This window comes from Phyllobates terribilis, unplaced genomic scaffold (genome assembly GCF_046119375.1).
Source record: "Phyllobates terribilis strain yellow unplaced genomic scaffold, ASM4611937v1 Scaffold_2__4_contigs__length_985480577, whole genome shotgun sequence".
Taxonomy (NCBI): domain Eukaryota; kingdom Metazoa; phylum Chordata; class Amphibia; order Anura; family Dendrobatidae; genus Phyllobates; species Phyllobates terribilis.
The window spans coordinates 330597131-330609866 of NW_027362762.1; the positions used below are offsets into that span (position 1 = coordinate 330597131).

General features: G+C 46.8%; 1 protein-coding gene across 3 annotated transcripts in view; it reads left to right on the forward strand.

Moving 5' to 3' along the window:
* Window positions 1-1462: 1462 nt before the first annotated feature.
* Window positions 1463-12736, forward strand: part of CYFIP1 (cytoplasmic FMR1 interacting protein 1) — a 108092-nt gene continuing 96818 nt past the window's right edge. Inside the window, exons 1-2 of one of the 3 annotated variants that reach the window (XM_073664519.1) lie at window positions 1617-1710; window positions 6418-6477. Coding sequence is in view for 2 of the 3 variants with exons in the window: in XM_073664518.1 (XP_073520619.1) it covers window positions 1553-1710 (158 nt within the window). In the remaining variant the exon portion in view is untranslated. Of the gene's footprint in view, window positions 1711-6417; window positions 6478-12736 lie in introns of all 3 variants that reach the window. The other 2 variants (XM_073664518.1, XM_073664517.1) reach the window with 2 other exon arrangements.

Sequence of the window (12736 nt, forward strand, 5' to 3'; positions counted from 1 at the left end):
CTGGGGATTGTTTTTGCCCCCACCAGCTTGGGTTCCGGTACCCTGATGCTGACTCCTCACCCGATGCTCTAATTTGGGTTCTTGGGTCCCTTCAGTCTTCCCCCTCTGGGTCTTTCTCTGCTCCACTCTCTCTCTCTCCAGGGCTGCTGTTTCCTGCTCTCTGCATCAGACTTGTCCTCTGCAGCTGACTGACTCTCTGCGTCTGACCCTGATTCTAGTTGGTGCCCTCCTTATATATCCCTCTATGTGTGAGCTCAGGTGACCAGCACCCAATGAGCTCCTAACACTACCCAGACTGCTCCCCCTATCTGCCCCTACACTACATGGGATGTACCACCCCCCTCCCACTCCAGCCAGGAACAGGCTCGGTTGTACCTGCACATTTCCAAGTGGGAGTACCGTCGGCCTGCTCCTCTGGAATGGGATGTATGTAGTGCATGCAGTCTATCTGAGCTCAGTTCCACACTCCATCCTTACCCGGGAGTGGAATATCACACCTCTGGGTTGAGGTGCAATACCCCTGTAGCAGCCGAATCCTCAGGGTGCTACATATGTAAAGTAGACATGTGGGAAATGTTGTTTATAAATTTCGTATAGCATGGCTAACTGGTTTAAGGATCTAAAAATTGAAATTTGAAAATGTTAAAGTTTTCACCCAAAATTCCGATATTTTCACAAATAAACGCAAAACATTTTGACCTATTTTACCACTAACATAAAGTACAATATGTCACAAAAGATCTCAGAATCAGTGGAAGCCGTTGAAGCGTTCCAGAATTGTAAAATTTGGCCTGGTCAGGAGGGGGTTACACGGGTCATCCACTACTCGGATGCCCCTTCTCAATCAATACGTTTCCCCAACATAGAATGATAACAGGTATCCTCATCTCGTTTCGCAGCCATTCACCGGTTGGGGTCAGGGATGCTCGCACCATTATTTGGGCTGCACTCACGTTTCGCTGGGACCCTGTGTGTGCCCGTTATTTGGACATAACCCATCATCCATGGCGCTGAGCCGCTGGATGTAACCTGCTGTAATATAGAAGTCTCCGGATCACTCGTCTGATAAGCTCCTCATTGTAACCGATTCCATCGCCCCGATCTCACAATGTTGCCATCCTATTATGTCTGTTGTGGGAATGTTGTGGTGGACTGTGCCCTGGGGATATTGGGGACACTACATGGGTCTGGTGTATCCTATAGCTACACTTCCCTGTGATCCAGGCAGTAACACTGTGGGGGCCAGTGACACTGTGGGGGGCCACTACCATGCACACCACTACTATGGACCCGCTCCAGGCAGTGTCACCCAGCAGCACCGGTGACAGGCACAAGTGACAGTGGTGACTTAGGCCGGTGCCCAGCACTGGAGGACGAGTAGTGGATAGATGGCCGCATACAGCGCTGTGCTGGGACGTCTCCCCGGGCACAGACAGGCGCAGGCCTGTAACCTCACACCATGTAGGAGGGCTGTGCCCGGGATCTGGAGGAGGAGGAGCGCCGTCCCTGCCCACTGCTCCCCGGCCTGGGAGGAAGGGTGTTTCCTCCGTGTATGCAGGAAGTTTCGGCCTCGTCCTGGCTGCTTGTGGGAAAGTGGAGTAAAGAGTTGTGGAGGCCGCGGCCGGTGCCAGGAAGGGGGCGGCAGCTGAGAGCAGAGGCCCGGGAGGAAGATCATCACCGCCTGCAGGGCCGGAGAAGCGGCACACCCGGGTGAGAGGACTACGTGAGCTCCCGGCCCCAGCACTGCTGCCTGTGATTACAGCTCTGAGGCTGCCCCAGCACTGCTGCCTGTGATTACTGCTCTGAGGCTGCCCCAGCACTGCTGCCTGTGATTACAGCTCTGAGGCTGCCCCAGCACTGCTGCCTGTGATTACTGCTCTGAGGCTGCCCCAGCACTGCTGCCTGTGATTACAGCTCTGAGGCTGCCCCAGCACTGCTGCCTGTGATTACTGCTCTGAGGCTGCCCCAGCACTGCTGCCTGTGATTACAGCTCTGAGGCTGCCCCAGCACTGCTGCCTGTGATTACAGCTCTGAGGCTGCCCCAGCAGTGCTGCCTGTGATTACTGCTCTGAGGCTGCCCCAGCACTGCTGCCTGTGATTACAGCTCTGAGGCTGCCCCAGCAGTGCTGCCTGTGATTACTGCTCTGAGGCTGCCCCAGCACTGCTGCCTGTGATTATTGCTTTTAGGCTGCCCCAGCACTGCTGCCTGTGATTACAGCTCTGAGGCTGCCCCAGCACTGCTGCCTGTGATTACAGCTCTGAGGCTGCCCCAGCAGTGCTGCCTGTGATTACAGCTCTGAGGCTGCCCCAGCAGTGCTGCCTGTGATTACAGCTCTGAGGCTGCCCCAGCAGTGCTGCCTGTGATTACAGCTCTGAGGCTGCCCCAGCAGTGCTGCCTGTGATTACAGCTCTGAGGCTGCCCCAGCAGTGCTGCCTGTGATTACAACTCTGAGGCTGCCCCTTCTTCCCCTAGCAGTGCTGACAGTGATTACAGCTCTGAGGCTGCCCCTGCTTCCCCTAGCAGTGCTGACAGTGATTACAGCTCTGAGACTGCCCCTGCTTTCCCCAGCTGTGCTATCTGTAATTACAGCTCTGAGGCTGCCCCAGCAGTGCTGCCTGTGATTACAACTCTGAGGCTGCCCCTGCTTCCCCTAGCAGTGCTGACAGTGATTACAGCTCTGAGGCTGCCCCTGCTTCTCCTAGCAGTGCTGACAGTGATTACAGCTCTGAGGCTGCCCCTGCTTCCCCTAGCAGTGCTGACAGTGATTACAGCTCTGAGGCTGCCCCTGCTTCCCCTAGCAGTGCTGACAGTGATTACAGCTCTGAGACTGCCCCTGCTTTCCCCAGCTGTGCTATCTGTAATTACAGCTCTGAGGCTGCCCCTGCTTTCCCCAGCAGTGCTGTCTGTAATTACAGCTCTGAGGCTGCCCCTGCCTCCCCCAGCAGTGCTGTCTGTGATTACAGCTCTGAGGCTGCCCCTGCCTCCCCCAGCAGTGCTGCTTGTGATTACAGCTCTGAGGCTGCCCCTGCCTCCTCTGTAGGGATTCCTGTGATTTCTGCTCTGATTGTGCCCCTCAGTCCACACGATGATTGTCATTAGATTTGGTGCATTCTGTCTTTCAGCGTGGCCCTTCACCCCTCTCCATAGGTCAGCGGGCACGCTCTCTGGGGCCAGGACTGTGTAGTTTCCTTTCAGGCATAAGTTCTCCTGTAGATTTGATCTCCTGCTATTTGAAGTGTTGACTGCTGCTCCAGCACACTGCGGGTGGGTACATGCCCGATACGTGTGATCTGACACGGTCGCAGGGTCACATTTCTGGCGGCTGTACCACTTTCACATTTTCTAAACCTCTACTAGTAATTTGCTTCCTCTGAGATCGCTCTGGCTGGTGCCACCAGCAATATTGGGGTATTAGAAGCATGCATGTATTATATATAATATACGGTCAGGTCAGGTCTGAACCCTCTACTTGCGGTGTCTCTGGGGTCCTATTACCCCCTATCTTTCAGGTGGGTTCACAGTGTGTACTCGGGGCAGTGATGTAATGGGCATTACTGTGGATGTGTAACAAGTGCTCAGCTTTATGTGCATCACTTGTATTGTCACGGATCAGCCACTATACGCGGTTTGCCACGTGGTATCTGCTCCAGGTGAGCCCGGCCATCATTCCTGCAGTGTAGTCGTGCTGTACTCCGCCTGTGCATGGTGCACTCATATTACTACATGGGTATTGGAGGTATGTTCATTGTCTGGGGCTGATGGAAAGTATTTTGAACTTGAAATGACACTTTCCCCATTTTCGAGCGTTGTTACCTACCTTCGTTCACTGGTTTCCCGGCTGTGCTATCATATGCCGAGATGTCACAGGTTAAAGGGGGTTAATACGCCACCATTCTCTGGGAGTACCTCTGTGCAGGCGAAACTCAGGAGGGATGCAGCACAAAATCAGCATGATGACCCCTTTATTAGTCTCATTGTGTTATCACTTTAGAAGATGGCATCACCCCATTAATGTTGTTTCCTCATAAAGACCACGCCTGTCGTTAGCCAATCTATCAGACTGAACGGAGAGGCTCTAAAGGCCCATTTACGCATGGCAATATCAGCCTGTTAACCAGCATTGATTGACTGTATACAAGTCCATTGGCTTTCATTTAAAGGAGTTGTCCAGGCTTTTCACAAAAGTCCCATATACAAGACAATCATGGGTCAGGAAGTGTCTTGTTCCCAAGTAAAAAATGTAAAGGTCAAGTGCTTTTGTAATAAGAGAAGTAGGCACAGTCCAGACACATGATTATCAAGGTCTATGATGAAAAAGTAAATAAACATGAATACACATCAAAAGGACAAATAAACACCTTATATTTACAGCCTTTTAAACCCTCTGACGCGCGTTTCGCCTTGTATTTCCTCAGAAGGGGTGTACCCTTTCTATATAAGGGTATAGAGGCCTCTCGCGTCTAGTACAAATGTGGCCGGAAGTATGCATATCTCATACTTGCAGTTGCATGACCTCTTGTTCTCGCTGCCGGCAGTGGAGAATCCTGACAGCGTGCATTGCAGACTTTTGTGAACAGACTGGACAACCCCTTTAATAGCCCTTTCACTTTCACACAGACCGACATTAGTGTATGGCGACAGAACGAACATTAAAGGAGCTGTCCATTCTTTGAGAGACTATCTTTTTTTTTTGTTCTTGTAATTCTTCCCAATGATTGGGAGCGTGTGTCCTTATGCTCGCTCACTGATTGTCAGCTTGTGTAAATGCTGGCTCCTCACAAATTGCCTTTTGCTGAAGTAGGCTGTAGTCGTCCATGTTGTACATGAATTGTTGTCGTGCAGGCTTAGTTTCCCTCCTTGGCCTAATAGTCATGGTGAAAACCAAGAGGACCTGTTTCTGGTTCTCACATAGTGTTTCCTCTTTGTTGCTAAATATTTTTCTTCACTGTCAACGGGATTTTTGTGGATGGATACGTTTCATTTCCCCATTTACTTACTGTACAAGGAACTGTATGCTGGTGCTCACAGCCGTTGTGTAGGGCGTCACCTTCCAACAATAATTTATGGCACCAGTGCTGGGCGCAGGGGGCTCATTTATGAAAACAGGGGGTGGCTGATGTTTGAAGGAGATAAATCTTCCTAAAATGACACACGGTGCCGTCACTTATATAATGTATGGATGGCACTTTTCCCTCTAACAATCCCATCCGACCAGTTTTCCACTTGTGGCAGTGGTACAGATGAATGCTGCATGGTGCCGCTGCCCTTTGTTGCAGTCCTCTGTCCTCCCTATTACAGTCCTCCCTATTACTGAAAGGGGGGGAGAAAAAAAATTATCATGAAGTCCAGTTTTTGACTGAAAAAGTATCAAATTTATTATTAAAAATAGTCACAGCAGACTGGGGGATGTAATACATGTGCAAAAGACGCACAGGTCAAGAGCAAAATCATAACAATGGCTAACCAGATTACATAATTAACCTAGTACATGACAGTAATAAGCCATAACATGTTTCAACTACCACACATGACAATAACTAACATAAGACGACTTGGTTAGTAACAATGGTAACAATGGTGAACCATGCATAGTGATAGTGGTGTCAGAAAATAGAATTATACCTCATCAATCTAAAGAATGCATTACCATGTGTGGGCGCTCAAAAAGACCTGCGCTTCCACCCCGACGCGCGTTTCGGAATGCCTTGGTCAGGGGGGCGTGATCCTATTACTGTAGACTTTCCGACCCAGTGGACCACTTCATTTATTGTAAACTGTCATTGAAAATACTTGTTGCAATGACAAAGATGCATTGGCTGCTGGTTGTCTGGGAGTTCTCCTCCCCTCTTCTATGGCCCAATAATGTGAAATGTGCAGACATGGAATGCTATCACAAAAAAAGTCAGCTAATTACATATTTTGTTACTACTGATCATTATGGTAGTTTTTCTTTTTTTCTTGTTTTTTTTTTAAATGTTTTGCACATAAGTTTTCAGGGTTCTTGATTAATTTTCTAAGAAAAGGATCCCTTTGAGGACAGCAGGTCAATGATGCTTAATTATCTCCAAGCTTTTTACCACATTGTAAAGGCCCCGTCACACATAACGAGATCGCTAGCGAGATCGTTAATGAGTCACGATTTTGGTGACGCAATAGCAATCTTGCTAGCGATCTCGTTATGTCTGACAGGTAGCAACGATCAGGCCCCTGCTGTGAGATCGCTGATCGTTACAAAGCTTCCTGCACCATTCCTGGGTCGTTGCGCTCCCGCTGGGCAGTGTGCATCGCTGTATTTGACACCTTATCAACAACCTCATTAGCGATTCAGAACTGAGACATGTAGGCGTGCATAAATTGGACTTTTCTGCGCTCCTCGTCCCCGATTGGTGGTCACTACTGCGTCCTTGTTTTTTCAGATCCCACCAGCGTTCTCCGGCTGTGACTCCACTTTGAAGAAATCAGGCATCTTTAGCGAGGTAGGTATTGTTTGGGGTCTCAAATGACTTTTCATTTTTAATGGAGACGCAGTAGAGATCCCATCTGACCGGAGACGCGGTGTTAAACCAAGGCCACCCAATCTGAATGCAGTAGCGTCCACCAACTGGAGATGAGGGGGGTGCGGAAAAGCAATTTTATGCACGCCTTTCTGACACAGTACAGTCCCTATCAAGGTGTGGATCGTTGAAATAGCTGCTGTGTGAAAGCGTCCCAACGACCACCGAGATCGTTAGTTAGATCGCTGGGGCGGCCGAGATCGTTGGAAAGTTCTGCATGTTTGACATTTCCCCAGCGATCCCAAAACCGTGACGCAATAACGATCTCGCTAGCGATCTCGTTATGTGTGACAGGGCCTTTAGGTTAAAGGGAACCTGTCTTGTACTCAAACACAGATTAACCCCATATCTGCAGATTATAGCATTCCACTGCTGTCCGGCAGCCGTACTGAAAGTGTGGCTACCGGCAGGAAATTAACTTTATTCACTTTGATTGCGCTGCAGAGTGAAATGGCGGTCAATACCAGGACGTGCTTACAGCCGGCGCTCACTGTATACTGAGCAGTGACTGAAACTGCGCCAGCACACTTTTATGACTGAAAGCCGGCGGCTCCCTGGAGGAGTAAAGCTCATTTTCTCCTGGCAGCGGGGCTCTCAGTACAGCGGCCTTACGGCATTGTAATGCTATGAACCTGCAGATTAACCTCATAATAACGTTTGTGACATGACTGGTTCCCTTTAAATACAAACTTCTTTTGTAGCTAATGTTGGGCACATAGATTAAGGAGATATACCTCCGACAGTCACATATGCATACAGCCACCTTACTGAGCCATTGCTAAAATCCTCCTATACTGTAACACTTTCCTATATAATGCTATACATGCAGTTACATAGTTACATAGTTTATAAGGCCGAAAAAAGACAAGCGTCCATCCAGTTCAGCCTATTTCTTGTGCACGGCAGCTATTCCGCAGCGTTGATCCAGGGGAAGGCCAAAAAAAAACCATGCGGTATAGGCTAATTTACATCATTGAAGAAAAATTCACTTCCCGACACCAATCTGGCAGTCAGATTAAATCCCTGGATTATTTAACTAAGCATAAGATGTAATTTTATTGTTCTCAAGAAAGGCGTCCAGGCCTCTCTTGAACTCATTAAGTGAGTTGGACATCACCACTTCCTCTCCCAGAGAGTTCCAGAGTCTCACGGCTCTGACCGTAAAGAATCCCCTTCTATGCTGGTGCAGGAACCTCCTTTCCTCCAGACGCATAGTGTGCCCCCTCGTCTTTGTCACCATCCTTGGTATAAGCAGGTCATGGGAGAGATCTCTGTACTGCCCCCTGATGTATTTATACATGTTTATGAGGTCTCCCCTAAGCCTTCTCTTTTCCAACGTAAATAGGCCTAATTTTGACAACCTCTCTGGATATTCTAGTCCCTCCATTCCCTTTATTACCTTAGTCGCCCTCCTTTGTACCCTCTCTAGCTCCAATATGTCTTTCCTGAGCACCGGAGCCCAGAACTGTGCACAATATTCTAAGTGCGGCCTTACCAGCGCTTTATACAGAGGAAGAACAATGTTCTCATCATATGCCCCTATTCCTCTTCAGATGCATGCCATGACTCTATTTGCCTTCGCAGCTGCTGCCTGACACTGGGCACTCCAATTTAATTTGCTATTAACCAAGACGCCCAGGTCCTTCTCCATGTCAGATTTCCTCAACGGTTTCCCATTTAATATGTATGGGTGACTGCTGTTTTTCTTTCCCATGTGCATGACCTTACATTTATCGGCATTGAACCCCATTTGCCATTTTTTGGCCCAACTCCCCAATTTATCTAAATCCTCCTGTAGCTGTGCCCTATCCTCATCTGTATTAACTACTTTACAAAGTTTAGTATCATCTGCAAATATTGCTATTTTACTATGCAACCCTTCCACTAGATCTATCACTATCACCCGTCTAGGAGAGTGGAGTAGGCAGGGAGTGTGCACATGTCTCACCGCTACATTACGTGGATTTAATGACAATAATGACCCTTCCATTGCAGTATGAGCAGCTTTGATCTTTGTCTGGGGCACACCACTGCTTTATTTAGTGGTTATAAAAAAAAATGTTGTGGTTTCTCATACAATGGTGAGGGCACCCGGCGTACACCATGAGACGCTTACTGCTGTGCCTGCCTGTGGTATTAAATAATATAGGACCCAAGACAGACCCTTGAGGCACCCCGCTAGTAACCCTGACCCACCCTGAGCTTACTCCATTGATAACCACCCTCTGCTTTCTATCACTCAGCCAGCTATTTACCCACTTGCACACATTATCCCCCAGACCAAGCATTCTCATTTTATATACCAACCTTTTGTGTGACACGGTATCAAACGCTTTGGAGAAGTCAAGGTATACAACATCCACTGACACTCCCTGGTCCAGCTGTGAGCTCACCTCCTCGTAGAAGGCCATCAGGTTTGTTTGGCAGGAGCGATCCCTCATGAATCCATGTTGATATGGAGTTAGACAGTTATTATCATTAAGATATTCTACAATAGCATCTCTAAGAAATCCTTCAAACAATTTACCCACAACAGACGTTAAGCTGACTGGTCTATAGTTCCCAGAGGCTAGTAGAACACCCTCCTGGTAACTGACGGCTGTAGGAACTGTACAGTGTATGGACGGAAGCTCCTAACGTGCTTTCGGCTAGATGCTGGAATGCAGAGCGCTCCTCGCCCCGAGCTACTTACACACAGCTGTTTTTACATCTATAATTGATTTTTTTCAATGAGAAAACCAGCTGTGTGAATGAAGCCGAACACAACGTGTTTTCTTTTTCCTATATGGCTCACTTTTGAGGTGGACAGGGAGGTAGTCTATCACTATCACCCGTCTAGGAGAGTGGAGTAGGCAGGGAGTGTGCACATGTCTCACCGCTACATTACGTGGATTTAATGACAATAATGACCCTTCCATTGCAGTATGAGCAGCTTTGATCTTTGTCTGGGGCACACCACTGCTTTATTTAGTGGTTATAAAAAAAAATGTTGTGGTTTCTCATACAATGGTGAGGGCACCCGGCGTACACCATGAGACGCTTACTGCTGTGCCTGCCTGTGGTTGTCATCTAGTAGGATGTGTGGATCATTAGCACTTTCTATAAGCCTAGTAATACTGCCTGGACTCCTAGAGAATCATAAAAAAAAATGTCTCACCCTACAATGGTATTTTTTAGCAACGTTGTCTACATTGTGTGGTGTTCCTCCATGTTACGTAGCTCTAAAGCAGGGATGTCAAACTCAATAACACAGGGGGCCAAAATGAATAACTTGGATAAAGTTTCAGGCCAACATTGATATTTATTTTAAAAAAATGTCTACAATTGAGGACGTTTTTCCTTCTCATCAAATTTAACGATGAATATTTTCATATGGAAAAACGTAAAGGGGTTGTACCACGAACAAAGTACATTTTAACTAATAGCTATTAGAATAAAATATTGGATTAACATATGTTATGTATGAGCAGTAAAAAGCATAAAAGGATTAAAAAAACTTGAATTATACAGGTAATAAAGTATGATCCCAACAAAAGTGCCCCCCAAACATGGTAAGATACCCCCACAGTAAATTCCTCCACAGTACCATCCACACACACGGTATGATTACCCTACTGTACCCTCACTTAACCACCCCCGGCAAAGTATGATTCCCCATACAGCCCTCCACACACAATGGATCCCACATAATCCTCCATACAGTATAAAGGGCCCCACATACAGTGGTGTGAAAAAGTGTTTGCCCCCATTCTGATTTCTTATTCTTTTGCATATTTGTCACACTTAAATGTTACAGATCACAGAACAAATTTAAACATTAGACAAGGATAACACAAGTAAACACAAAATGCAGTTTTTAAATGAAGATCTTTGTTATTAAGGGAAAAAGAAATCCAAACCTACAGGGCCCTGTGTGAAAAAGTGATTGCCCCCTCCTTAAAACTTGAATTAACTGTGGTTATCACATCTTTGGGAAGCTAAGTTCAATTTCCCTAGCCACACACAGGCCTGATTACTGCCACACCTAATCTCAATCAAGAAATCACTTAAATAGGACCTGCCTGACAAAGTGAAGTAGACCAAAAGATCCTCAAAAGCTAGACATCATGCTACAATCCAAAGAAATTCAGGAAAAATGAGAAACAAAGTAATGGAGATCTATCAGTTTGGAAACTCTTATAAAGCCATTTCTAAAGCTTTGGGACTCCAGCGAACCACAGTGAGAGTCATTATCCACAAATGGCGAAAACATGGAACAGTAGTGAACCTTCCCAGGAGTGGCCGGCCGACCAAAATTACCCCAAGAGCGCAATGATGACTCATCCAAGAGGTCAAAAAAGACGCCACAACAACATCCAAACAACTGCAGGTCTCATTTGCCTCAGTTAAGGTCAGTGTTCATGACTCCAACACAAGAAAGAGACTGGGAAAAATGGCATACATGGCAGAGTTCAAAGATGAAAACCTCTGCTGAGCAAAAAGAACATAAAGGCTCGTCTCAGTTTTGCCAGAAAACATTTTGATGATCGCTAAGACTTTTGGGAGAATACTCTGTGGACCAACGAGACAAAAGTTGAAATTTGTGGAAGGTGTATGTCCCATTACTTCTAGCGCAGAAGTAACATACCATTTCAGAAAAGGAACATCATACCAACATCATACCAACAGTGAAATATGGTGGTAGTAGTGTGATGGTCTGGGTTTTGCTGCTTCAGGACCCGGAAGACTTGCTGTGGTAAATGGAACCATCAATTCTGGTGTCTACCAAAAAATCCTGAAGCAGAATGTCCAGCCATCTGTTCGTGACCTCAAGCTGAAGCGCACTTGGGTTATGCAGCAGGACAATGATCCAAAGCACACCAGCAAGTCCACCTCTGAATGGCTTAAGAAAAACAAAGTTAAGACTTTAGAGTGGCCTAGTCAAAGTCCTGACTTTATTCCCATTCACACAGGGCTCTGTAGGTTTGGATTTCTTTTTCTCGTAGTAAAGACCTTCATTTAAAAACTGCATTTTGCATTTACTTTTGTTATCTTTATCTAATATTTAAATTTGTTTTGTGAGCTGAAATAGTGACAAACATGCAAAAGAATAAGAAATCAGGAAGGGGGCTAACACTTTTTCACGTCACTGTAGTACTCCATACATCATAATGACCCCACATAGTGCTCAACACATTAAAATAGACCACTAATAGTGCTCCACACAGAATAATAGGCCCCACATTAAAATAAATAAATACTCTCCTTGTTTCCCCGCCGCTCCGCTGTTGCAGCGAGCGCTCTGAAGCTCTTCACTGCTCTGCACAGTGGGCACGTTGTAATGACATCATCTCGCCCGCTGCGCTGAGACGTCAGACGTAGAGGGGATAATGATGGCTGAGGGAGTGTCAGCTGACCCTCCCGCCTCCATGATTGCTTTTAACTCTATCAAGATACAGGAAACCAATACAGTTGAAAGTGTAATGCCAGGCAGGGGGGAAGAGAGGGCCCGGTGTCGCGGGCCAAATATACTTATCCTGCGGGCCGAGTTTTGACATTTGTGCTCTAAAAGGAGTTTCTTCTTCACCATTTAGTAATACTTTAGCTACTTCTGGTTTTTGCAGTTTCCAGTGACCAAAACTTTTGCTAATGTATATGTAGAACAGGTTATCCGTGACAGCTGCAGAGTACAAGGGCTGTCCCTCATTTTTCATGGTCCTGCCTCACTCTAAGGGTGCTGCATGCTTCACGGTGCAGCGATTTTAACCGTGCACTATGAGGCTATATGTTCTGCTAGGAATTTACTAGGGGATTTCTTTTTCTGTATAGTAGGGTTGGGGGAGAGGAACACTTCAGAAGTGGCATGTGAGTTAGAGCCCTCCTTTAGCAAGTATAAATGGAGTATCTGCTTCAGCTGGCACAGTGACAAGAGCAGCCCATGTGAACACACGCTTAACAAGGTTTCTGATAAGTAAAACATGCAAAGCTCCATAATGGGTTAAAATAAAGCCACCTCATTGTTGCCCTGTTGCTCATGTTCTGATGCTGGTTACTTCCCTACTGGTCTCTAATTCCTTCTGTTTTCAACATGTAGCCATTGCTGCTGCAGCCAATCACAGGCTACAGTGGGTAGTGATTGTCTGCAGCTGTCACAAGTCCCTGTGATGGGGTTTAATGGTTGCAGCAGGAAGTAGAGATTGGC